At 55.2% G+C, this 25,810-nt stretch overlaps 2 protein-coding genes across 7 annotated transcripts; both read right to left on the bottom strand.

Moving 5' to 3' along the window:
* Window positions 1–4,801: 4,801 nt before the first annotated feature.
* KRT35 (keratin 35) lies at window positions 4,802–13,040 on the bottom strand. 3 transcript variants are annotated; one of them, XM_003996857.6, is made up of 9 exons: window positions 12,929–13,040; window positions 9,501–9,574; window positions 8,244–9,024; window positions 7,314–7,396; window positions 6,962–7,118; window positions 6,666–6,827; window positions 6,228–6,353; window positions 5,580–5,800; window positions 4,802–5,291 (listed from the first exon to the last, which is right to left on the bottom strand). In XM_003996857.6, the coding sequence occupies exons 3-9, from the start codon at window positions 8,712–8,714 to the stop codon at window positions 5,144–5,146; spliced, it is 1,368 nt and encodes a 455-aa protein (XP_003996906.4). In that variant the 5' UTR covers window positions 8,715–9,024; window positions 9,501–9,574; window positions 12,929–13,040; the 3' UTR covers window positions 4,802–5,143. The 3 variants fall into 3 exon arrangements, with proteins under 3 accessions (XP_003996906.4, XP_044900333.1, XP_023099478.2); XM_045044398.1 differs by having other exon boundaries at window positions 8,244–9,232; XM_023243710.2 differs by lacking the exon at window positions 12,929–13,040 and having other exon boundaries at window positions 9,501–9,652.
* A 1,818-nt stretch (window positions 13,041–14,858) lies between these two features.
* On the bottom strand, window positions 14,859–24,320 carry KRT36 (keratin 36). 4 transcript variants are annotated; one of them, XM_045044396.1, is made up of 9 exons: window positions 24,179–24,320; window positions 20,871–21,020; window positions 18,206–20,721; window positions 17,398–17,480; window positions 16,978–17,134; window positions 16,283–16,444; window positions 16,040–16,165; window positions 15,642–15,862; window positions 14,859–15,255 (listed from the first exon to the last, which is right to left on the bottom strand). In XM_045044396.1, the coding sequence occupies exons 3-9, from the start codon at window positions 18,662–18,664 to the stop codon at window positions 15,060–15,062; spliced, it is 1,404 nt and encodes a 467-aa protein (XP_044900331.1). In that variant the 5' UTR covers window positions 18,665–20,721; window positions 20,871–21,020; window positions 24,179–24,320; the 3' UTR covers window positions 14,859–15,059. The 4 variants fall into 4 exon arrangements, with proteins under 4 accessions (XP_044900331.1, XP_003996984.3, XP_019673434.3 ...); XM_003996935.4 differs by having other exon boundaries at window positions 18,206–21,020; XM_019817875.3 differs by having other exon boundaries at window positions 18,206–21,020; window positions 24,239–24,314.
* Window positions 24,321–25,810: the final 1,490 nt, after the last annotated feature.

Genomic DNA, 25,810 nt, shown 5'->3' on the forward strand with positions numbered 1-25,810 from the left:
CAGGGGCATCTTTTCAGCTGGATGCTACTAAGAAAGAGAGACGTGGGGATCCCGCTCTCGGGAAAGTGTCGTGATCATCCCGGTGGGGCAGACGCTCTATCTTGACCATCTCTGGATCCTCCCTTCGTGAATCACCGCCCCCATAGACAGAGATGTCGAGAGTTCATGACTGTTAAAAGGACAGGGGTGGACAGGCTGGAACAGGCTCTACTTTCGCTTTCTACAGCGCAGGGCTCCCCGCGGGACCTCAGAGATGGGAGGCAGTGTGAATCAGCTCCCTGGAGAAGTGGCACCCTGCAGCCCTGGTGTGAGCTAAGCCAGGGGACTGGAGCAGGCATCTCCAGTTATAGAAGCCTCGGGTATTCCTTAAGAAAGCGACAGGCAAGACCAGTGGTTTCCTGTCCTGCCTGCGATACCCGTGGGCTCAGACACTTCACGTTTAACCTATGGGTGTTACATGGCCACTTTTTATTCATTAGTCCTCTCAATATAACACTGGGGTGTGAGTGCTTGTCTTTTTCTTTCATATATTTCTAGAAGTATTGGCGAGAGGGTAGGGAAGGGAAAATGCCACTCAGCCCTGTTCCCTGAAATCTGTTGCTTGAGAAGTCAAGATCGAGAATGCTACATAGAGCCAGTGATCTGGCTGCAATACGTACCGATAAATAGGCAAGAAAGGCTTCGGTCTATGGGAGGAAGGCAAGAAACAAGGCTGACAATTTCGTTTTAAAAGGTCTTCAGGGGTGCCTGGGTGGCGCAGTCGGTTAAGCGTCCGACTTCAGCCAGGTCACGATCTCGCGGTCCGTGAGTTCGAGCCCCGCGTCGGGCTCTGGGCTGATGGCTCAGAGCCTGGAGCCTGTTTCCGATTCTGTGTCTCCCTCTCTCTCTGCCCCTCCCCCGTTCATGCTCTGTCTCTCTCTGTCTCAAAAATAAATAAATGTTAAAAAAAAAATTAAAAAAAAAAAAGGTCTTCAAATAAAAAGAAGAATTCTTGAGTTTTTAAAAAAAAAGATAGAGATGTTACCTTCTAATTTACTGTGTGACCTCGGGAAAATTGCTTTCCCTCTCTGGGTTTCCATTTCCTCATGCATATCGAAAGGGTTAGACTAAATCATCTCTCAGCTAGAATTCCTGCACCAACCATCAATTCCAGGTCCTTTGTCTGGATGAGCTATTTAGAGAAGACAGTAGCATCAGATGGGAGGAGGTATGATGGCGATACCAACCAAATGGAATGAGGCACATTGGGCCAGTCTTCAAAATCATAACTAGCATTTATTGAATCTATGCCAATACCAGGCGCTGGGCTGGGTGCTTGGCATTAATTTGCCCACTTAATCCTCATCCAAAAAAACTGTAAAAAATTATTATTGTAATAAAGTATAGCAGTGGCTCTCAAAATGTGGCCTCCAGACCAGCAGCATCAGCATCGCTCAGGAACATGTTAGAAATGCAATTCCTGGGGGCGCCTGGGTGGTTTAGTCAGTTAAGCGTCTGACTCTTGATTTCAGCTCAGGTCACGATCTCACTGTTTGTGAGATCGAGCCCCACGTCGGGCTCTGTGCTGACAGAGCTCTCCCTCTGTCTCTGCCCCTCCACTGCTCACACTCTTGCTCGCTCTCTCTCAAAAATAAATAAACATTAAAAAAATAAATAAATAAAGGTAGGTGGGATGCATGCAGGGGTCTGGCCCAAGACTGTCTCCGTTCTTTGAAAAACCAGAATGATTCCAGACAAAAGATTATAAAAGCTGAATTTAGGTAGTTCTACCATCCAACAAGCCAGTTTGGGGGTGCCTGGGTGGCTCAGTCGGCTGGACATCTGACTCAGTTTTGGTCATGATCTCACGGTTCATGGGTTCAAGCCCCACATTGGGATCTCCGCTGACTGTGCGGAGCCTGCTTGGGATTCTCTCCCTCCGTCTCCCTCTGCCTCTCTCTCTCTTTCTCTGCCTCTCTCTCTCAAAATAAATATATAAACTTAAAAAAAAAAAAAGCCAGTTTGCCAACCCGCCCATACACACAGCACCTTCCATCAGCTTTTTAGTGTCATGTCTTCAAACATAAGCGGAAGGATCACCAGACGTTTGAGAGAAGTTTCCAGCATCGCAAAGAGAGACAAAACAAAACAAGCCAACAAATTGCTGAAGAGGAAACTGGGGGAGACTGAAGCAAGGCAGAATTTAAGACAATCTATTAATACATACGTACGTGTGTGTATGTTTCTTAATAACCTCGGGGATAAAAATGGCAGTCTTGAGACAGTGTTATGGAAGAGGAAGAGAGAACAGCAAAAACATAGCTCTTTGAAATTAAAACTATGGGAACTGAAATTTAAACTTCAGTGCGGGTGTTTGAAATTAAAGGAGAGAGTAAAGCCGGAGCTGAGGAATAGTCAAAAAGTACAGTTCAGGAACCTGCTGGCCCCCAGGGTGACGTCAGAGCTGCCTGAGCTCCCAACTGCTTTGCCAAAAGGCCCTCCCGTTAGTGGAGGAGCCCTCAATCCTGGCTGCACCCCGGAATCACTCGGGGAGCTTTCTAATATCCCAACACCAGGCCATATCCCAGACCAACTAAGTCAGGATTGCTGGGGGTCAGACCACACATCCCCTATGCCCCCCAGGTCATTGCAATGTGCGGCCAACGTTGAGAATCTCTGACCTAATGGAATCAGCATTATATTCACAGTTGAAGTAACTAGTAATAAGGAATAAATAAATAATAGTAAGTGGCAAGGCTATGCAGGATCTGGTTCTCTCCATCTGGGGAGGGGAATTCAGATGGGTTTGGAAGGGGTTTGTACCACGAGGAATGTCCTAAAGAGGACGTGTGGCTGATGGCAAACGGAGTTACCTGGAGCCTGTGCGCTCGAGACAGCGCCCACGCATTGCTTGCTAACTGTGGCTCCCCTACGCCCGCCTTTCTTCCGAGTCAGAAAAAATAATAAGTCATGGACCTGCCTCTCCACCTCGGCTGCTAGGCGTTGCTGCTTGGAACAAAAGCTCAGAAATGAAACTCCGGGCAGGGAGAATGTAGACGCCCACCCTCACAGCGATCCAGGCCTCCAGCTAGCATAGACAGTCAACAACACGAGCCGTTTTCCAAGGCCCGGCAAAGGCTCGGCAAAGCAGGACGGACCTTATAGTACAGTAAGTGTCGTGGCCTCTGTTTTACTGATGAGGAAACTGAGGCTCGGCAAGGGGCTGCCCTGTGCCAAAGCTCCCACTGGCGGTAAGTGGCGGGGTCGGGATATGAACCCCAGGTCAGTCTGACTCCACGTTCAGAGCCCAATTTCATCACACTAACGCCACGGCCCCTTCGCCGGGCCTCGTCCTGCCACTGAGGCAGGGAGTGGGTGCCCTTGCTTTCCCATCCCAAGGCCTCCCTCTGACGAAGGTCAGTCTTGCTCCTGGCACCTGACACACTGTCCAGCCCAGGGAGGCACCCAGTAAAGACGTGTTGAATAAACTGAATGATCACGAGACCATCAGCCTCTTCAGGGGGCTGAGCCTCAACAAAAGCAGCCAAGGTGTTCCAAGAAGGCCAACATGGGGGCGGTCAGGATTCCAGGAGTCAGGGGGCTGGGAGACACCGAAGCCCTGGGCCCTCCTTTACAGGGGGTTAGAAAGGGGCGACTCTAGGGGCACCTGGGTGGCTCAGTCGGTTGAGCATCTGACTTCAGCTCAGGCCATGATTTCACAGTTTGTGAGTTCAGGCCCCACATCGGGCTCTGTGCTGACAGCTCAGAGCCTGGAGCCTGCTTCGGATTCTGTGTCTCCCTCTCTCTCTGCCCCTCCCCTGCTCTCTCTCTCTCTCTCTCTCTGAAACAAATATTTTTTAAAAAATTAAAAAAAAAAAGAGGGGATAACTCTGAAGTAGAATCAGGGTGAATTATACCAGGCCCTCTTAAGAGGTGGGGGTCTCAGGCCCACCTTCGTCAGCATCTTTCCCCGATCAGTTCTCCACCTCCCGTGCTATTACAACTCTCTAAACGTCGCTAACATTTCCTAGTGGTGCTGTTGGCATCTTATGAATAGCACAGGGCTATCTGGAGAAACCGGCCTTCCTTTCTGCCTGAGAAAGTTTTACCTTCGTCTCCATTTCCCATTGGGATCCACGGAGCTTGGTATTTACCTGGTCTGGACATAAATGAGAGCCTTTGGGCCAAGATGCTGGGAGCGCCCACTGCCATGCGGAAATGCTCTGAGGCCCAAAGGTGCTGCGTGTGGTAACAGGTTCCAAAGGCACACAGCGCACGATGAGCCTCTTATGGACAAGAATCTCTAAATCGTGGGTGGAAGTCACAAAGGCGGGCTCACTCTCCCATCTCCCGCTTTTGATGGGGTGTGGGTTTTTAGGGTGCTTGCTGGACCGGGGGGCTGTGGGAAAGTTCTGCAGCGGAAGAAAGAAACAAAAGTCCCCTGGGTGCGGGATTTACATGTTGCTGCTCTTATGAGAACCCCAGACATGAAATGAAAAGGAGCCTAAGATGCTTCACACCGCACTGGCCTCGGCTTTATCCTCCCTCCTCTGGGATGTAGTCTCCTGAATAGACTAAGAAGGGTGGTGGGAAGGGGCTGGTAACACGGGTCACCACATCAGAACCTTGGAGAAGCGTCTTCTTCATCAGGAAAGCTGAGCAGCTGAGCAAGAAACCCCACTGTACACCCTTAGCCACCCCAAACAGGGTCACAGGGGCCCTGTCATCCCCAGGGTCATACATGGTCAAACAGCCCTATTTGTCAGCCCAGGGGTCAGCCCTCTTCACCCAGCAGAGACACAAAACAACGATACCAACGTGGTGCCAGTCAGGCGTCGAGAGCCAAAGCAAATGCACTTTATTATTCTGCCCACACAAGCCCTCTATTGTATTTCAGAACCCACTAAAAGAGCGCCCAGAAGGAAAACCTGACCCAGGAGGCAGCCTGGCTGGCACCCATTGAAATGATGAGGAGTTGAGGCTTTGGGGGGTGACCGGCCTTAATGACAGGCTTTGAGAGACTTTGAGGCATGTATTTGCAGTGAGACCGCCTCAGGGCCAGGCCCTAGGGTTCTGGGCTCCGCACAGAGAGAGGGGATTGGGCTTTAGGGTTAGGGTTGAAAAGAGGCCAAGCCTAAGCCCTGGAGACAATGGCCAGTCACTCTCAGAACCGGCCCCCCGGGCAGGGCACACAGATGGGGCGGGGGCTGCAGGTTGTGCGGACAGCGCCCGGACCACAGGAGGCCGCAGGAAGACAGGGGAGGCAGGCCTTGGAAGGCGAGTGGTCAGGAGCACACGGGTTACAGGGCAGCCTAAGAGGAAGAAAAAGTTCCGATTACTATGATTTCCCAGTTGCTGTTTTCAGTAACTCAGAGCACCTTAAAAATCACCTAGTCCTACCCCCGGTTTTATCAATGGGGAGACAGAGTCCCAGAGAGAAAAAGGACTTGCCAGGGTCACGTGATGAATTTGTAATAAGACCAGAACTAAAGCCCCAGGGCTCCTGCCTCCAAATACCAGGCCCTTCCCAGGCACCGAGCCGTCTCCCCAGATTTTGCAGACCGCGTTCGGAAGACGGGGGAGCCTGCGGCGCCACTCACTTGCAGTCCTCGCTCTCCAGCAGGCCCCGGTACGTGTTGATCTCGCCCTCCAGCCGGGCCCGCACGTCCAGCAGCACCTGGTACTCCTGGTTCTGCCGCTCCAGGTCAGCCCGGATCTCGGCCAACTGGGCCTCCACGTTGCTGATCAGGCACTGCATCTGGGCCAGCTGGGAGCTGTAGCGCGCCTCGGTCTCCGCCAGGGTGGATTCCAAAGCATCTCTCTGTGAGGACAAGGATTGGGGAGGGAAGACAAAGGTGGGAGGTCCGAGAAGGAGCAGGGAATCACTTTGAGCCAGGATGCACCACCACTGGGCATCTCATTTGAGATAGCCAGTGAGCCCCCGTAGCCCCCCTGATCTGGAGAGTAGCTCCCCTATTAACAACACCTCCGAGTAACTGACAATTACTCAGAATGAATCTACAAGAGCTGCTGCCAGGACATGTCGGTTGCTATAGGTCTCCTGTGTTTTACCTCTGGGACATTTGTGAATGGAGGCTAGGACCTCATTCCCTCTACACAGAAAGTCCCTGATGCTTAAGACCTTGAACCCCTGGAGCCTGCCTGTGTGTTCAGAGCATGGAAGCCCAGGGGGCTCATGTGCTGCCGGGTTTGGTCCCCCAGCAGCCTTGCTCAAGGCCCGGGCTCACCATGCTCTGCTGGGCCTGCAGCTCGATCTCCAGGGCGTTGACCGTGCGTCTCAGCTCGATGATCTCCGCCTGGCAGGACTGCAGCTGCTCCGAGCTGGACACCACCTGCTGGTTCAGCTCCTCCGTCTGAAACATACACACACAGGACCTGGTCAGGAACGTCGGGACTCAGCTTCATGAAGAGGTCTACAGAGGCCACACAGAATCATGAGCCAAGAAGGACCTTCCAGAACACCAGTCCATCCCCTTCGTTTCATCCCCATTTCAGTAACGTCCCTGAGGACATTATTGCTTAGAGGACAGCAACCTGCCCAACGTGCATAGTGAGGTCGCAACAGAGCTGGGGCTCAGACTCAGCTTCTTGGTTCAGAGCCCCAAGGTCAATTCTGTTTGACCCACCTTGTGTCTCCGTTGCACTGACTGTTTCCAGGCACGTACCTGGGTGTTGAACCATTCTTCAGCATCACGGCGGTTATTCTCCACCAGGGTCTCATACTGGCATCTCATCTCATCCAGAACACGGTTCAGGTCAACAGGCGGGGCAGCGTCCACCTCGACATTGAGCCGGTCACCAAGCTGGCACCGAAGTGAGTTCACTTCCTGTGGCACAGATCAGGGTCAGCACTAACTTTCCCAGCTGGCTGCCTCGCTCACCCTCCTCCCCTGTGCCTACCTGCTCCCGATGTTCACCTTCTTCCCCATGCCCACCTGCCCACCTCCTCCCCTGTGCTCACCTCCTCGTGGTTCTTCTTGAGGCAGAGCAGCTCCTCCTTCAGCGACTCCACCTGGGCCTCCAGGTCGGCCTTGCACAGGGTCAGATCGTCCAGGATCCTGCGCAGGCCGTTCATGTCTGACTCCACCAGCTGCCGCATGGACAGCTCCGTCTCGTACCTGGCAGGCGCATAACAGGGTGCCTGAAGCTACGTCTCCTTTTATGTCCAAGTCAGATCCCACCCCAGGCTGGCCTGGTTCTGTGTGTCCCATCTTAATGCCTCAGCGACTTTAGTGCGGCCAAAACCCTGAGTCCTGGCCTCACCCATGTCCATTTCTACCAGCCCCCGGCCGAGGAGCCAGCAGAACACTCACTTGGTTCTGAAGTCGTCTGCGGCCAGCTTGGCGTTGTCGATCTGCACCACGAGCCTGGCGTTCTCTGCCTTGGTGCACAGGGTCTGGGGCAATAGAGAAGTGACATCAGGGCAAGGAAGGACATTCTGTCAGCTGGAGCTCCCCAAAGCTGCCAAGGGCCACCTCCGGAGGGAGTCAGCCATCCCGGGACTCCCGGCAGCTGAGGCTCCTTGAAGGCTTATTACGGGCACGCAGAGGGGGTCAGAGAAGGAAGCCTCGGCAGCCTCTGAGACCCGTAACCTGGCTTGGACAGGGGCAGATGGGGAAAGGCTCCAGCAAAGACTGGCATGGTGGCTGCCTCTTGTCTTCCTGTCTCCAGACCACTGGGGTCTCAGGGCGGGTCATGAACAACAGCGTACTCTGTGATCCCTTGGTCACAAATGGTCCCTCCCAGGAGGCAGCTGGGACTTTCAGGGGATGTGGGCTGGGCAAGAAGGAAACATCTGACGGGCCCTTTCTTCCCTGAGTTCTTTATAGAAAACCTGATGTGCACCAAACAAATCAAGTCCAAGCCCCTCACCTTAAAAAAAAAAAAAAAGAAGAAGAAATTAAAACTCAAAGAGGTAGGCCGTGCTAGCAAAGGTTACACAGTCCGTCAGTTCACGGAGCCTGCGTTCAAACTCTGGCTCCACCAACTGCCCGCTGGACCACCCAGAATAAGTCACTTAACCAGCCTCAGCTTCAGTTGTTCTCTTCTGTAAAATGGGCTAACGATACCTCTCTCATCAGATGACGGGGAGGAGCAAACGAGGCCACAGACGTGAACATGCCCTGCAACCTCTCTCAAGTACCCCGTGGGAGCAGGGCTACCGCCACAGCTGCTCTGGCTTCCCCGTCCAGTGCTGGTGACAGCAGACTCCCGGGCAGCCAAAGCCACTCTGGACGTCTCACCTTTTTCTGGAGCTCCTCGATGGTCCGGAAGTAGGACTGGTAGTCGGGGCACAGGTAGGGCACCTGCTGCTCACACCACTCCCGGATGCGGCTCTCCAGGCTGGCGTTGTCCCGCTCCAGCTGGCGCACCTTCTCCAGGTAGCTGGCCAGGCGGTCGTTCAGGGACTGCATGGTCTCCTTCTCGCTGCCGGCGAGGACGCCTTCCCCGAACCAGCCCCCGCCCACGCTGGAGCTGGTGGCAAAGCCTCCGTACGGGAGGCAGAGAGCGGGCAGGCAGCTGGCCGCCCTGCAGCCGCTCCGGCCCAGCCCCACGGAGCACGCGGAGAAGCTCCGGGCCCCGGGGGAGAGGCTGGGGAGCTTGCAGGAGCCACTGGAGTACATTGCGGACACGCGAGCGGAGCCCCCGCCGGCCGCTCCCGGGCCCTTGAGAGACCCCGAAGAGAAGCTGGCCTTCAGGCACTTGGAAGCCATTGACCTCAGCCGCCCAGACACGAGCGATCGGTCTTCGAGGCCGGGCGCCCCCCCAGTGTGGACAAGCAGCCCTTCACCCCGCGTTTATATCTCTGCCCCAGTGGGCGTTGGCCTTTACAAAGGGTTTTCTCCTCATTAAAGTTAATACCACTTTCTAGAAGAACCCCTCATTACCCTGTTATTTAGCTTCCCGTGAACGTTTTCCGGCCTCGTAAATCGGGAGCCCCGTTGAACTGGTGGCCACGACGAGACGTCTCCTCCGCCCCGTGTTGCCGGGAAGACCAAGTATCCGTCAGTTCTTCAAAGGGGCCTGTCATCCGAGCCCAGACCTCATCAGCCTCCGCCTTAGGAGGTGTGGGAACCCACAGCCATGATCTTCTTGACTTTCTCCAGCATTATCTCCTTTTATGGGCCCAAGGGAGTAGAGGAGGCCTCTGGGTTGGCCCCTGGGTGTTGGAAAAGCCAGCCCGGCTGTTGCAGGAAACAAAGACCTCGTGCCCAAGGAGACACAGAAGGCTCTAGAATGGCCCAGAAATGTGGCAATGGTGACCAACTATCCCAGTTTCCTCAGGACTGTTCTCGATTTAGTGCTAAAAGCCCCATATCTCTGAGAACCCCTCAGTCCCCTGCAAAATGGGAGAGTTGGCCACCCCAGACAGAGCAGAGCCTTGGGGTGAGACCCCCGCTCCCTCCCTCACCAGGAAATATGGCCGGTTGTATAGCCCTACCATCAGCCAAAACAACGAGAGGTCAGCCTACTGAGCGCCTGTCCATGGTCACACTTACCATGTGTAGGAAGGTATGTCTTCCCACACCCCGGCCAAAAAGCGGAGAAGCCTTCCTTGCTGGCTGCCTCGGGACTGAGGGGGAGAACGGAGACACGATTCACAGACCTCGTCAGAAGACACAGTCGGATCTTCAGAGTTTTATCTCTGCTGCAGGAGCTGTCTGGACTGAGGTCCAGAAAGCTTGACTAGGGGTGGAGTGTATTTTTCCAGAACGTCCCATCTGCCCAGCGAGTGAGGCCTGGGAGAGGGTCTGGGAGCCGAGCCAGAGGGCAGGCGGAGCCCTGTGGGATTTGCCTTCCAGTCTGCCCTGCAGTTCGGGGCCCTGCCGACTCTTCTGGAGACACGTTTCACCTTCCCATCGGGAGAACGGCCGTGAGCTGAGCGCCAGCAGCCTTCCCGGTACATGGTCTCGCTTCACCCCCATGTTGCCCTGTGAGCCCAGGCTTGTCATCCCCACCTCAGAGCTGAGGAACCCAAGACCCAGGGATGATAAGGGCTTGCCAAAGTGCCACCACCTAGTGACCGTCAGAGCCAAGATGCCCTCTCCACCACACCACCCGCCTCCGCCTCTGCTGGGAACCCCTCCCGGGCTGCCAGGTACGGCTGGGCGCTGCAAAGGACAGAAAGAACGAATAGTGTGGGCTCCACCGGGGGATGACCGATAGCCTCTGGTGTCCCAGGAGAAGCAGCTCAGAAGCATGTGAACTCTGCGGGTTCCAATCCCAGTCCCAACATGTACCAAGCGTGTGCTTGAATTTCTCCCCATCTCTCTGTTTCCTCCTCTGTAAAGTGGCAAGAAGATAACAACACCTACTTCCTAGGGCTGCTCTGAGGATTGAAAAGCAGAAACAGCACCTGCTCACGGGAAGTGCTCGGGAACGCCAAACGCTGTGATGGGCGGAGTCTTGCTGTGCTCAGACTGACAACACTAAGAAGCTGTCACTAGGGAGTGCAGATGGGCTCTGAGCACCTAGGCCACCATCCCATAGGCCAGGTGCGTGCGTTTGGGGGCCCTCAGATATAGAACTCTCGTGAGTCACCATGGCCTTCCCACACCCAGGAGCCTGGTGTGACCAGCACCCGCCCAGCACAGTTCCAGGGCCAGTTGGCTGCCTCACCTTCTCCTCCCTGGAAATCCATGCCTCAGTGCAAAGGACGCGGCTGAGCTAAGAGCCTGGATGAGCCTCCTCTGGTGTTCGGATCTCCCATCCATGTGAGCACAGGGCTCCACCCCAGCCCTGCTAAGCCTCCTGTGCTCTGGGCTCAAGGGCCACCCCGGATCCACAGGGCCCAGAGAAGCCACAGCAACAAAGGCCTGGGAAGCCCCATGCTGTTTATACCTGTGACCCCTGGGGAGGGGGCGGTCACATGGGTTCCTAGAAAGGGCTCCACACCTGTGCTGCCCAGAACGGGTTTGCCTCCCCGACACAGCCCTGTTAAAGGCAAGGCTGATGGCACTTAGTTCCTGCCAGGCCCCATGCTGAGCTCTCTCCAAGCATTCTCTCATTCATTGCTCACAACAGTCTCATGAGATTGGCATCGCCAGTATCCCAGTATTTAGTAGATGAGTAAACTGAGACTTGGAATGTTTCAGAAGCCTACCCCGCTCCAGCCCAGCTTTGCCCTCCTGGCTCTGAACGCCCATGGCAGTGACTGGTGGTTGATCTGCTGGCCCTCCCTTCACTGATACCCTCCAATTGTCTTGTGTTTGAGCCGTGTCTTCCCAGGGAGACTGTTTTGGGGGCAAGGACAGACCTCCTACTTCTTTTGAAATGTCTATAGTTCAAGCATGGAGTTAGGCTCCCAGATGTCTCAGAATGAAAGAATAAATGAAAGGAAGAATGAATGAATGAATGAATGAGTGAATGCTTGGCCCATGGTAAGTTGTGCTAAGTGAGAAAGAAAAGAAAGGATTTTGAGAGAAAAGGAACATTAAAAAGGGGGGCAGGGGGGATAAGGAAGGGAGGGGGAAAAAAAGTGGGTAGGGAGCTAGGAGGGAAAAAACACTTCCAAAGTCAGACTTACTATCCCTACTGTTATAGATGGGGAAACTGAGGCTCAGAGATTGGGCAGCTCTGTGTAGGGGAGCAGCACTGCCCAGACTAACACTAACAAAGTGTTCTCTGGGCCAAAAGCCATTCTGCCAAAGGGAGACAGGCCCATAAGCCTATTCTGTGGCTAAAAATTCTTGATAAGTTTTTTTAGATAATTTTATAAGACATATAAGTAATATTTTTAAAGCTATGAAGTAGCCTCTAAGTCATTCTGGTCTATTTCCATTCTTCCTCAGCATTCTTTTTACTAAAACGAAATAATGACCTAGAACGCCTTATCAGCAAGAACCAATCTTGTTAGTAAGTATCCTAATTACTTTTCCGACAGGACCTGTGCACCCCGCCAAGGTAGGGTCTGTGCTGTCCCCAGAACATGCCGTGAGTGCACTTGGCCATACTTTAAAATACCTTTGCCCTCCTCCTTCCGGCTCTGCCCGTCCTTCAAAGCTTCCATTAATTCCAAATCTCCCCTAAACCCCCAGATCTCAATGACCTCTCCCCATCCTGAGAACCCGAGAGCCTGCCCCACACCCACACCCGCCATGCCTGGTGCTGCATGGAGTGCAGGCGGCTGTCTCCCCAGCTGGACCATCAGCTTCTTGAGGACTGGAGGGCCCGTGACCCACCGTCTGATCCAGCTGCTTCCCCCGCACCCCCTCTTCTCCCTGGATGTTCCCCTGCATTAGCACTTTTTTCATGCATGAGGTGTTGGTTGATTAATTGATTGGAGCATGAGAAAGATAGCCAGATAGCAGCTCTGCAAGTATAAACAAGATGAGAACCACCTTGAAATAAAGGATTATGTTCACTCTGGAGGAATTTGATAAAATGTAATGTGTGATATCATCTCTCCCTTGGTGTCAAAAAAGAGCAATGACATAGGAGTCAAAAGGCCTGCAAGGGTGTCCTGTCTGCCCTTTACTGTGCCAGTGCCGGTCCCCAGCAGTGCTGAGCAAAAGTGCTGAGTTCTGGTTTCCACAGCAGTTAGTGATTTAAACTGGAACCCAGTTAAGTGTGGGTGTGAGGTTGAGGATAGGAGGGGTTCCTTAACCAGTGCAGATACTCCAAAATTTCTTTTTTTTTTTTAATTTTTTTAATGTTTATTTATTTTAGAGAGAGAGAGAAAGAGACAGAGCCCAAGCGGGGGAGGAGCAGAGAGAGAGGGAGACACAGAATACGAAGTAGGCTCCAGGCTCTGAGCTGTCTGCACCGAGCCCAATGCAGGGCTTGAACCCACCAACTCGAGATAATGACCTGAGTCGAAGTCTGACGCTTAACGGGTGTTATCAGTCAGGTTTCTCCAGAGAAACAGAACCAATAGGATGGAAAGAAAAAAAAATAAAATAAAATATATATATATATATGGACTCACGTAGTTGTGGAGAGGCTTGCAAATCTGAGATCCGTAGGACAGGCTGGCAGCTGGAAACTCAGCAGGATCTCTATGTTACACTCTTGGACTGAGCCACCCAGGCGCCCTGATGCTCTGAAATGTCATAAACAGCTAGACAACGCTACATAAAGAAAGTGCCTACAGGGCCACCTGGGTGGCTCAGTCAGTTAAGCGACTGACTCTTTTTTTTTTTAATGTTTAATTTTGAGAGAGAGAGAGAGAGAGAGACAGAGCGTGAGCAGGGGAGGGGCAGAGAGAGACAGAGACACAGAATCCGAAGCAGGCCCCAGGCTCTGAGCTGTCAGCACAAAGCCCAACACGGGGCTCGAATTCACCAATCGTGAGATCATGACCTGAGCCAAAGTCGGACGCTTAACCGACTGAGCCCCCCAGGTGCCCCAGTGACTGACTCTTGATTTCCGCTCAGGTCATGATCGTGTGGTTGGGGGATTGAGCCCACATTAGGCCCCTCACTGAGGGTGGAGACTGCTTGGGATTCTGTCTCTCCCTCTCTCTCTCTCTCTCTCTCTCTGTCCCTCACCCACTCGTGTTCTCTCTCTCTCTCTCTCTCTCTCTCTCAAAATAAACAAATAAACTTTACAAAAAGAAGAAAAGAAAGCACCTACAGCCACACAGGGCAGTCTGAGTGCCTGAGACGAGGCTGTGAGTGCACCCCATAAGCTGTAGAGGGCGCACATAAAGGGGACACGCTGTACGACAGAGTGAGGCGCTGACGGTGTGATTATTTGCCAGGATACACGACCTGGTGTGGTCTGTCTGCCTGCAATAGCAGGGCAGCTCGAGCGGTGGCCAGAACAGAGGGCTCAGTCCGCCTCCTGCTCCCTGGCCGTCTCCACACACCAGCAAGCAGGGCTGGGATGTGCTCTGTGCACATCCTGCGGCCCGCCGTCTCCAGAGCCTCAGGCCAGAGCAGGGAGTGGCAGACATCAGCCCCCAGAGCAGGAGCATGGAGTACCTGAGGGAAGCGGGGCCTGACCAGTAGGTAGCAATGATTCCGGTTGGGTGGAGGTGGGGAGAGACACTACGCGCTGGGAAGAGGACCAGAGTCAGAATCAGAATAGCTGGACGATGGCCTCTTCTCTGCCACTCACTGCTGTGTGGCCTCAGGAAAGTCACTGTCCACTCTGGGCCTGTCTTCTCAACTAAAGAATAAATCAGGGGGGCAAAGAAGACATGGGGCCCTCAGACTTCTCACAGGCCATGCGTCTCTGACCAGAGTGGCGTCCAGGGCCCGGCACCGTTAGGCTGGATGCCCAGAAGGGCAGAGCTCAGCCAGCAGACTTTGGGGCACTCTGACCTCTGCCCCACAGAGAGGTTCCCTCCCGCCTGCTCCGTGTTTCACCCCCCACACTTCACTGTCCCTGTTGCCCTTCATTCAGCCCTGTATCCAGGTCTGGGGACAGAGGGTCACCTGGCCCTCCTGACTTCATCTTCCAGCTCCCCTCCCCGAAGTGGTCTGCCCAGGCTGGCTGCCTGCCTGGTTGGTCCCTCTCCCAAACTGGCACCAGTATTAGGCCCGAGGGTGGGCCAACAGGTCAGTGGAAGCTGGACTAAGGAGGAGAAGCTAAAGGGAAGGACAGGGACCACCAGATCCAGGCAGGGTGACCAAGGAGGGCTGGCTTGGGAGCCTTTGCAGGGCCACCAGGTGGGTACCCATGGGCAGGGCTGAAGCTGTGGGCAATGGCTGTGCCTGTCTGGATTGGGTGGGTGTCTGTTTTCATGAGCCAGGGCATGAGGTGTCCCCGTTACTAAATATCTTTAATCACCCCGTCACTTCCTACCACTCAGACCCAGAGAAGACAGACGTGAAACCAAAGCCCACAACTTTACTGTGACCCTTGACCAAACATCCCCACTAACTAACCTCATAAGAAGAGACAGAGTCACGTTTGCAATGCCAAGAGAACACACTTTATTGGGTGGAATTCCAGGGGAACCTAGTTTTGCATAAAAGCAGTTAAGTCCAGAAACACAGTATAAGAAGTCATTTTGGTAGAAAAAAAATATGCTGAGCGGGGAGCCCCTCTAGGGAATGGAGGGGGGGTCATTTAGAGCCGGGAGCCACAGGGGTGTCCCTCCGGGGGGCTGGCTACAGGGGGCAGGGCTGCAGGTGCTCCCTGGAGGAGACGACCTTCCCGTCTCTGATCTCCTCGGTGATGGTGCGGATCTGGGTGCTGACCTGGGGAGCCGGGCCGCAGGGCACAGCCGGAGCACAGGGCACGGTCGAGACGTAAGGTGCCCTAACGGACGGCTTGCATTCCGTGGCACAAGGGTGGGCAGGCAGCCTGAGGAAATGAAATCATATCAGAGTGCATTTGGCATCGGGGCATGGGACTGAGATTCACGTTAAGCGGATTTAGGGGATAGAGTACAGGTTTAGGATGACAACAACCGATGGCTCCGGTGCCTCTGAAACCCCCCAAGGGCTGCAGGGGGGAAGACGAGGAACTCCCAGCTAAGCACCATGGTGGGAAGGCACTGTGGGGGGGCAGGGGGGGTGCGGCTTGTGCCCCTGTAATGACCAAGCTGGGACAAGAAGGGATCTCAAGGGAGAGGTTTTGGATCAATCGCAGTCACCCACTGCAGACTGACACCCTCTCTGAGGCACTGAGGGCTGGGCCCCGGGAGCCCTGTCCCCACGCCTGGCTCTCCGGGGCTCACAGCCACTCACTTGCAGTCCTCGCCCTCCAGCAGGCGGCGGTAGGTGGCGATCTCCGACTCCAGCCGGGCCTTGACGTCCAGCAGCACCTGGTACTCCTGGTTCTGCCGCTCCAGGTCACAGCGGATCTCGGCCAACTGGGCCTCCACGTTGCTGATCAGGCACTGCATCTGGGCCAGCTGGGAGCTGTAGCGCGCCTCGGTCTCCGCCAGGGTGGATTCCAGGGAGTTCCTCTGGAAGGGGAAAGAGGAAGAGCCGCCAGTGGAAGGGAGTCCCAACCAGAGACCCTGTAGCCCTGGGTATGTGCATATCCTGTGTGATCACGCCCCATCATGAGCCCGCACGCTGAGGCTGGGGGGTCAGGGCTTTGCCAGGAGCTGTGGCCAGTGACTGGGGCAGAAGCCACCCACCATGCTGTGCTGGGCCTGCAGCTCGATCTCCAGGGCGTTGACCGTGCGTCTCAGCTCGATGATCTCCGTCTGGCAACACTGCAGCTGCTCCGAGCTGGACATCACCTGCTGGTTCAGCTCCTCGGTCTGAGGGCCCAGAGCATGGTCAGACCAAGTGAAGCTACTTTAAAGGGGAACCCCCTGCCCCGGGAGCTGGTGCCCGCCCCCCGCCCCCCCACCCCAGCCCAGCGGCCCCAGCCCCACCTGGGTATTGAACCAGGCCTCCACGTCTCGACGGTTATTCTCCACCAGGGCCTCATACTGGCATCTCATATCATCCAGAATCTTGTTGAGATCCACCGGGGGGGCGGCATCCACCTCCACGTTCAGTCGGTCCCCGAGCTGGCAACGGAGTGTGTTGACTTCCTGCAGAGGGGAGGCAGGATGGCACACGGTTGGGAAAAGGGTGCCGGATTGAGGGTTCCAGTGGCTGGGTTCAAACCCTCCTCCCGCAGCTGCCGGCTGGGCAACGTTAGCATATCAACTTCTCTGAGCCTCGGTCGCCTCACGGGCATACACCTGCCTCCTCTGGGGATTTGGGAGGGTAGGGTGACAGGAGGCAAACGTCAGGCAAATAGAATAAATGTTATCAGGCGCTAGCATCCAGAGGGAGATCTCGTGTCATGGGCAGGAGTGTGGGATCTGTGTGACCTGAGGCACGTGACTGAACCCCTCCGTGCCTCGCTTTTCTCATCCGTAAAATGGGATCATTGTGAGGACGAAATGAAGCGAGCACAAAATGCAAAGTGTTTCCAACAGCTCCGGGCACACAGTGTGATGTCAACAAATGTCAGCTGGAGCTCCTGGGGGGGTAGCTGTCACAGTTGTTAGCCCCAAGGGTCACCGGGGGCTCCCTGCCGGGTGGGAAACTCCGGAAAGTCGCACGACACGAGCCTCACCTCCTCGTGGTTCTTCTTGAGACACAGCAGCTCCTCCTTCAGGGACTCCACCTGGGCCTCCAGGTCGGCCTTGCACAGGGTCAGCTCGTCCAGGATCCTGCGCAGGCCGTTGGTGTCGGCCTCCACCAGCTGCCGCATGGACAGCTCCGTCTCGTACCTGCACACACACACACAACCCTGCTGGGTCTGCAGCGAAGGAGCCACGCACAGGCAGGGTCCCCCGCCCTCCGTCAGCTGCGGTGGCTGATCTGGGGTCAGCAGCACGCTGGGCCTTTCCTTTGACCCGGAAGGGATCCAGGGCCTGTGCCGTATTCCCGCTTACGGTTCGGTCTGGCCTCACTCCCACCTCCCCAGCTCCCAAGGCCGGGGGGCAGAGGCGAAGGAAGGCACAGCGGACCTTCCCCGATGAGGCCCACTCACTTGGTCCGGAAGTCGTCGGCAGCCAGCTTGGCGTTGTCAATCTGCAGGACTAGCCTGGCGTTCTCAGCCTTGGTCAGCAGGATCTGGGGAACAAGGGGCGTCCCGGGAGCTAGGAAAGGCCCAGCTCACAGAGGGCATGCTTCTAAGTACCACCGGCACCTTCAGCACGCCCAGCCCCGAGTCCTGAGCCCCGAGCCCAGACATGGAAGGAGCATCAGTCCCAGGAAGGGCATCACTAGAAGTAGGCCCCAGAATGGCACGGCGGGAGGCCTCAGGCCGAGGTGCAAAGATCCAAGCCAACCCGGATTCAGATTCTGCATCTCACACTCACAGGCTGTGCGATCTCGGGCAAGTTTGCTGAACCTCCCGGATACTTAACTTCTGCCTCTGTTAAATGGGCCCAGTAATACCCATCTCTCCAAGGTGAGATCTCCAAGGTGAGTATTACCCATCTCTCCAAGTAATCTAACAGATGGGAAAGCATCAGGCGCTGTGCCTGCATTTGGTAGAGGCTGGGTACATGTTATTGCCCTTCCTATAGCTAAGACAGCCAGGGGAGGAGAGGGATGGCTGGCATAGATGCACTTAGCAAGAGACTCACAGAAAGGTCTGGGTCCCCCCCCCCGCCGCCCCAGAAAACCAGAACCCCCAGAGAAAATCTTGCCCTGAACAGAGAATTCCCTAAGAGGTCCTAAGAATTCTCATCCGTCTGTAGTCCCTTGGAATGAGACAGGACCTTCCCCACCCCACCACCACCCCACTCCCACCCAGGGCTGGGGATGCTGGGGAGGGGCCAGGTCCCCATTACCTTCTGCTGGAGGTCCTCGATGGTCTTGAAATACGACTGGTAGTCTGGGCAGATGTACGGGATCTGAGACTCATACCACTCCCGGATCCTGGTCTCCAGCTCCGCGTTCTCCCGCTCCAGCTGGCGCACCTTCTCCAGGTAGCTGGCCAGGCGGTCGTTCAGGAACTGCATGGTCTCCTTCTCGCTGCCATTGAAGGCGCCTTCGCAGAACCAGCCCCCGCTCCCAACAAAGCCGGAGGGGTAGCAGCCAGCGGCCAGGTAGGAGCCGGGCAAGCGGCTCCCGAGGCCGGAGAGGCCCAGCCTGATGGAGGAGGCAGACCCCACAGCACCAGCAAGACCGGGGACCCTGCAGGAGCCCACAGAGCGGACGGAGGACACCCGAGAGATGCCGCCTGCGGTGCCACACAGGCCCTTGACAGACCCAGAGGAGAAGACCGGGGAGCAGACCTGGGTGGCCATGATCCTAGCAGAGGCAGGTCACAGTGAAGCAAGGAGCTCAGGTTCTAGACTCTCAAGGCCTCTCTGGGGTGTTTATATACAGTCTCCGTGGGGTGTTGGCGTGTTTCTCTTGGGAAAGCCTATTCCTATTCCAGAAAGCTAATCTCATCAGAATGTGATTTTTTTTTTGCTACCCATCCAGAATTTCTTAGCTTGTAAAAAATTAAAAAAAAAAAAAAAATTTGAATTTTGTTTGCTAAGTCAGGACTCTCATGTGTTGTCATTTCCTGTCAGAATATGAATTTTATTGCGTCTTCAAAGTCTTTGCACCAGATCCCATAAATCGGGAGTGGCCTCACAAATGACATTTGGTTCCTGCTCTCTCTGCGTGCCTTCCCCGGAGCAGCCCAGTCTGTCCGCGCGTCACCCCCTGTCCACTTCCCCGGCCTCACAGGTGCCTCCCCTGCGCCTGGGCCCCTGGGACGGCTAAAAGGGAAGGACAATTCTGTGTTCAGGACCCGTAGTCACTTCATTTACACCACACAACAATCCTGGGAGGCGGCCGGTCCTGTCTCCGTAGCACCGATGGTGACATGGCAGCGAGTGACAGAGCTTGGAACGGAGACCAGGTCTCCCAGACCCCAAATCCTGTACTCCTGTGTTCCCGCTGCTTCTCTCACACAACCAAGGTCAAGTGCAGGCACCCAGAATCTGGGACCCAGAGACCTAGGTCCAAATGATGGCTCTGCGGATAATCGGTCCTGCCATGTGAGCACATGACTGTGGTGTACCTCAGTGTCCTCATCAGGACAGTGCAGGTCATCAGCCTGCCCTGCCTGCTTCCCACAGATAGGAGAAGAGTCGAGAACAGAGGTAAGGGTATTTGGAAAACCCCTGTGCGCTCTAGAAACACTGCTTACACAGGACAGTCTTTGATGATGGTTTGTGGCTGTGGCCGGCAAAGGATCGCGCGTGTGAGCCCTCCAAGGGGCTGCCCTGGAGGGCAGTGTCCTTTGTGACCCGCAGGTCTCTGAACCTGGGAGACTAGAATCAGGACCCTGGGCAGCCTCCACCGTCCCCCTAGGCCCTGAGAGACGGCTCGGTGCAGATGACAGGAGATGGTCAATGCAGACGCGTTGGACAGGGAAGGAAAAAAATGAGAATAAACAAAGCACCGCCAGATAATTAAGCAAGCTGGGAGGAGCACCTGAGAATTTAACCACCAAAAGTAAACTCCGTCTGCCGCCTCACAAAGTGGGATTTCCCAAGGCTCAGGCGACCCGCTCACTCTTCTCCCACACAGACTTGGTTTGCAAGACTGGCGTTTATGGAAGCATTTATGTGATACTGAAGTTGTAATTTAGCAACCTCTTAAAACGCTTTATAAGCTTCTCTCCGAAATTACTCAGGAGGGTTGGCTGTGATGCCCATGCCTCACCCACTTCGGCAGACACCTCGACAGGATGCCTGACAGCGTCCCCCCCCCCACCGGGAGCGGAAAGGGGGACATTAGGCCCCCAGAGCTCTGGATGCCACGGAACCAGGTCCTCACAGCGGCCCCGTCTTCCAGCAGAGCCTAGGATGGGGCTGTCCCTGGGGTTTCTCAACCTCAGCACTGACATCGTAGACTACATAATTCCTTATGGGCGGGGAGGCTTCCGGTACATCGTAAAATGTCAGCAGCGTCCCTGGATTCTATCACCAGATGCCAGTAGCAACCCCCTCCCCCAGTTGTGGCAATCTGAGATGTCCCCAGACACTGCCAAATATCCCCTAGGAGGCCAAACCCCCTCCCCAGTTGACAACCACTGACCATCAGGATAGGGGCTCTGACCAGACCTCCCATAAATGCCCCCCTCTGATTTCTAGGACAACTCACGCAGAGTCTGGCTGTTACTGTGGGGCCCACTCAGGCAAGTCCCTAAAGCACCCATGCTTCAACTTGCCTTATGTGGGACACAGCATGCTCTTCCAAGGGCAGCCCTTCCAAGGCCTGGCACGGCTCTTCTCCGGGGCCTCTGGCTGCCAGGCATCTGAAGTTTCTGGGTTTTTTCACCCCTCTGCTGCACGATCCATATCTGAAGATGATTCCAGGTTTCCTTCAGGGCAACCGAGTGGGCAGGTGTCTGATGCTCTGTTCCCATCGCTCCCAGCCTGTGCATCAGGGTGGCCGCCAAGGGCCAGAGTCCAGGCAAGTGTCTCCCAGGCTATGAGGAGAGGCACGTACCTCTCCTGAAGCGGGTGACAAGCGGGTCAGAGAAGGGCTTTTGGTCGCGCTTGGTCCTCTGCCTTTCTCCATGTTGCAAACTGTGAGGCCACCCCTCGGAGGGACGTGTGGAGGGGGCTTCACGGGAGGAATTGCTCTGCTCTCTTCCACCTAGAAGCCGGGGCCATGACAGGATGGAAGTGAGGCCCATGCGGAACAGATGCCCTGCCTGCATCAGGGAAGAGAACCCAGGACTCACAGAGCCACTCGTCTCCCGACACAGCCCCAGGGATCTGCCCACCCCACTCCCCATGGCGCCCCAGCCTTAGAGAAAATCCCCCCTGTTCGGCATCAAGTAAACCAGGAGTCCCCATTCATCAGGTTTTATTTCAAAATAGAGTCCATTTCAAGACCTTTCTTTCTAACATTAATCTAAAGGAGCGCCTGGGTGGCTCAGTCGGTTAAGCGTCTGACTCTTGGTTTCAGCTCAGGTCATGATCTCGCGGTGCATGAGCTCAAGCCCTATATTGGGCTCTGCACTGATGGTGCGGAGCCTGCTTGGTGTTCTCTCTCTCCTTCTCTCTGCCCTTCCCCTGCTCCTGCTCTTTTGCTTTCTCTCTCTCTCCTCAAAATAAATAAATACAATACAATACAATACAATACAATACAATACACTGGGCTAAGGGTCAGGGGCCTGGACTCCAAGCCAAACTCTGCCCCAAACTCCCCTAGTGACCCCCGTCCATTCCGGGCCCCAGAGCCCCAACCTGAACAGGAAGTGCTCAGACAAGGCAAGCTTGAGGCCCTCTTCCATCTCAGACATTATAGGATTTGAGGCCTAGGCATTTCCTGTGGAGGGGGCCAGGAGTCACCTGCACGTGTCCGTGACTCATTCGCCACCCCCCACAGCCACCATCCTGCTTCTTTGCCACTAGCCTGGAGAATAAAAGAATGGAGAGGAGTTACAGAGATTCCAGCTTATGACATGATTGAGTTTTCTTGTTGTTTTTTTGTTTTTGTTTTTGCAAACCCTCTTGGACCTCAGGCCACCCTTTGCTTCCACGCCTCCACCAGAGCAAAGGCATGGGCTTCCTCGGGGCCTGCCCTCGTAGGCAGAGGCCACACGAACCCACCTCCTGGGGCTGTTCCCCAGAAGCCCCCATTTGGAGGTACAGAGTCACCGGGATGTTGAGCCAGCACCCCAGCACGTCCAGGCTGAAATGACATCTCTGGCCAACTGAGCCAGGGACACGGCTTTGCCAAAGAAGGGGCTCAGAGGGTCTCAGGCTGACCCACAGGGGCCTGGGGCCTGAACTCAGGCAGACCTGGGTAGTTGAAGCTACTCAGCCACTCTGAGCCTCAGTTTTTCCAGGAGGAACCACAGTCACAGGATTGTGAGAAGTAAACATGCTTGATGAACAGGAACTGGTGTCACAGATTTGAGAGATCAAAACTGTTCTTAGAACCCATATAGCCTAAGCTCCAGCCAAATGCTGTATCCAGGGGCTCAAATCACTCACCCTGGTTTCATGGGATGCAGCCCAGCTGTGCAAGAAAGACAGCCGATCAAAGAGCAGCAGGAGCCCCCTAGACCAGGACCCTCTGGCCTCTGACGAGAAGCCAGCACCTTCCAAAAGCTACCCCCACTTCCTGCCAGCACCGGTGCTGGCTTTAGGGCTACAGAGCTGACAGGATGCTCTCTGCCCACCATGGCCCCAGCTTCAGGGTCAAGGGGAGGAGGGGAGGTGCTACTGTAGGAACATAAAATGTCCTGGCTTTTCCCAAGCCCACCTTGGAAGGCCACCAAGTTCAAAATCAACCACTGGGTTTGTGGATCTTTTTTTGGTTGAAGAAGAAGAAGAAGAAGAAGAAGAAGAAGAAGAAGAAGGGGTATCTGTTCTCAAATGAGCTTCCATCTGAAAGCCAAGGTTCTCCGTGGGCGAAGACCCAAGAAATCAAGCATGAGTCTGCTGCCCAGCTGATCATTCCCTTCAACATAGAAGGGACTGGGAACGGCCTGTCACAGTGGGCCCGAGGAGGAAAGCAGGGTCCCTCTTTTCCTGCTTCTCGGGGCTGGTGCTATAGTTAGAAGCCAGCCTCCACCATCACTTGGAGCCCCAAAGGCATTGGAGGAAGCAGACCATGGACCATGGGGAAGCCAGGTCTCCACAAAAGGGCACAAAAGGAAAAAGGTCACTCAAGAAATACAATCTCTCTCTCTCTCTCTCTCTCTCTCTCTCTCTCTCTCTCTCGGCTTAAGCTTGAGCTTCCTGGTTTTCCTGATACCTGTTTGATCTCTGACACCCATACACACGGGTCCTGCAGAATTTCTCACTCTAAGAGGCACCTAGGACATGCTGATCCCAAGTCTTCACCTTTTTAGACCCCACCCAGCACCCAGCCACCCAGAAACGGGGACACCCACACTGACCTCCATTTCTTCCCCCCACACAACTGCTTTTTCAATTTACTCAAGCGGCAAAGCACCCGGGATTCCCGGCCCCTCCCAGAAATTTCTGTGCCAAATAACCACATCAAAACCCCAGGCCAACTCTGCTGCCAGCTGTGAGATTCTAGTACAGACGTGCAGTAACAGGTACACGAAGTTGACGGAAGCATTATGGGAGGGGGGGGGGAATCTCACTTAAGACATTTTGAGCCACCAATTCGATTTATCCAAAGAATCAGAGAAAGGTTGCGCCTTTTTTAGTCTTGACTGGAAGAGACTCAGAGCTGTTCCCAGACCTGCTAAGGGCAGAGCTGCCAGATTTTATTAGCAAACAACACTGCATACAATATTGGGACATACTTGTACTTGAAATCATTCACTGTCTGTCTGTGGTTCCACATTAACTGGGCAAGGCTGCCATCCGGCCCTAGCCAGGCTCAGGACAGTCTGGACACACACTGATTGAACAAGGCGGGGGTTGTCTCTCCCCACTCCCTGGCTGCCCCTCCATAGGACCAGGAGCCCACGCCCTGGGACCTCAGGAGAGCTGACGAGTAGGCCACGGCTCCGGGAAGTGGCTCCTCCTGAGGACCCAGGCCTCTACCGGGCTCCCGGGGACATGGCTTCCCAGCATGCTGCTCCTTGTATGGCCCTGAATCCCCACTGGGCCTGGGCCCCACCCAGATCAGGACTTGAAACCCCCACCTCACCAGCTCCAGAACTCCCCCAGAACTCTCATTCCCCCCCAAAACACAAAGGTACTTTCTCTCCCCCTCGGGTGTCATTTGGCAATCGCCCGGGGCTTCTGGATTCTGCTCCAAACTACCCTTGCTTTGGGGGAGGCCCAGAGAGCCACCCCGACCCCAGTCCGCGGCCATACCTCTCCGTGGTTCTCTGTCACCAGGCTCTGTTCCTGCATCCCAGGACCCACTTCCCTCACCTCCAGCCAGCTCTTCCTGCACAGCTGGGTCGGCTGACAGCTCCCATCTGGAAGAGTCCAGGGCCTCCTGCTCGGATCCACTCAGCCCCTAACTCCCCCCACCCAGCTTTTATGGAAAATTCCAGAGCTGTCACTGCTTTCCCTCAAGTGCCTGGAGAGCCTATGGTTTGTGGGAGACGCGGAGCCAGGCCCAGTGGGAGAAAGAAGCGGTACCTCAGCCTCCCGCGTCCACTGGATTCAGGTACCACTTAACTGAGCTACAAAGCAAATTTCCCAAACGCCCTGTTTAATTGGGTTCCATCGTCCGCATTTACAGGGCCTGGTGTGCGCTCGGTCTCAGTACTTCCTACTGACAACAGCGCGTCTGCAAAGCACTGTGGGCTCCAGATTGTAATTAACTCGGCTTTATACTGTGGATTCTGCTTGCAAACTAGGCTGAGATCCTTGGTTGAAAGAAGCCACAGAGTCATCACGGCCGTTCATAAAAATGGGCCAGAAGAGTGAATACCAGCTCTTGGCCAACTCCCCCGCCCCCCTCCCCACCCGCAACAGGAGCCTGTGTGGGTCTGAGGACCCACCCAGCAACCTGATCCTTCCCAAACTCTGCAGAATGGAGTCTGATGTGTGCTCGGCTCGTGCTGGACCCCCCAGAGGAGCTGCTCAAAGGCGTGCCACTCGCATACCCTGCCCCACTCCAGCCACTAAGCCCCAGGAACACCATCCAATAGGAGGCAGGTCCCCAGGCAGCCCCGAGATGCACGCTGACCCAGGCAGGGAGAGAGGAAGGGCCCCAGCGGCTGACGCGGGAAAGCCGGAACAGCGCATCATCACACGCCATTGACCACAGCCTTCGCGTGACATCCCTCCCTTCTCTTCCCTCAAGCTCCCCTTAGGAGGGACCGTGAGCCTCCCCTTCCCAGAAAGCCCCAGGCACCTTCATCTCACACTCTGAGTCTTTTGTGGACCCTCAAAGATTACCACCCAAAACAGAAAGACAACAGGCACCCGAGGAGTCTCGGGGCTCAGCCGTGCCCCGTTCACCAGGACACCCAGCTGCCCAACACGAGGCCGGGGACTGGCCAAGGCCTAGTGTGGACACCGGACCCAGGTAGGATCAGTTCTAGGGCTCTGTCCCTCCGCCCTGGGTCCCAGCAGGTGGCCGAGAGGAACTGATCTGCTTTCTGGGGTGAGCCTGCCCCCTGCAGGGCCCAGACAGGACACGCACCCCCATCAGGGAGGGCAGAAGTTGACTGCCCCGTCCACGGGGCGGAGCCTGAAAGAGAGGGAGGCACCTTTGCCGAGGGTGAGGAGGAAGAGGGCACAGAGGCAGCACAGAAATTAGCCAACTTTGTGCAGCACCTACCATATGGAGGTGCTTGCCTCGGGAGCCTGACTAGCTCTGAGGCACGGGACGCCACAGGAGCATCGCATGGCTGACGCCTCTATCCCCTAAGCATTGGGGCTTAGACGAGAGCCTCGTTTCTTTCCCTAGAGGCCCGGAACCGAATGCTTGACTTTGAGAAAAGGCCAACCACAGTCTCGGAAAGCACATTGGAACATGGATGCCAGCTC

The sequence above is a fragment of the Felis catus genome, chromosome E1 (genome assembly GCF_018350175.1).
Source record: "Felis catus isolate Fca126 chromosome E1, F.catus_Fca126_mat1.0, whole genome shotgun sequence".
In the NCBI taxonomy this organism is placed as follows: domain Eukaryota; kingdom Metazoa; phylum Chordata; class Mammalia; order Carnivora; family Felidae; genus Felis; species Felis catus.

Bases quoted from the DNA above. Each gene is read 5' to 3' on its own strand.
- KRT35 (XM_003996857.6), bottom strand. From the start codon at position 8,714: ATGGCTTCCAAGTGCCTGAAGGCCAGCTTCTCTTCGGGGTCTCTCAAG. The intron at 6,354-6,665 runs GTACGTGCCTGG...TGTATGTTTCAG, and splicing joins AAGAATGGTTCAACACCCAG to ACGGAGGAGCTGAACCAGCA. The intron at 5,801-6,227 runs GTGAGCCCGGGC...TTGTCCTCACAG, and splicing joins TGCAGGCCCAGCAGAGCATG to AGAGATGCTTTGGAATCCAC.
- KRT36 (XM_045044396.1), bottom strand. From the start codon at position 18,664: ATGGCCACCCAGGTCTGCTCCCCGGTCTTCTCCTCTGGGTCTGTCAAG. The intron at 17,135-17,397 runs GTGAGTGGGCCT...GTGTGTGTGCAG, and splicing joins GCCGACGACTTCCGGACCAA to GTACGAGACGGAGCTGTCCA. The intron at 16,166-16,282 runs GTGGGGCTGGGG...CTGGGCCCTCAG, and splicing joins AGGCCTGGTTCAATACCCAG to ACCGAGGAGCTGAACCAGCA.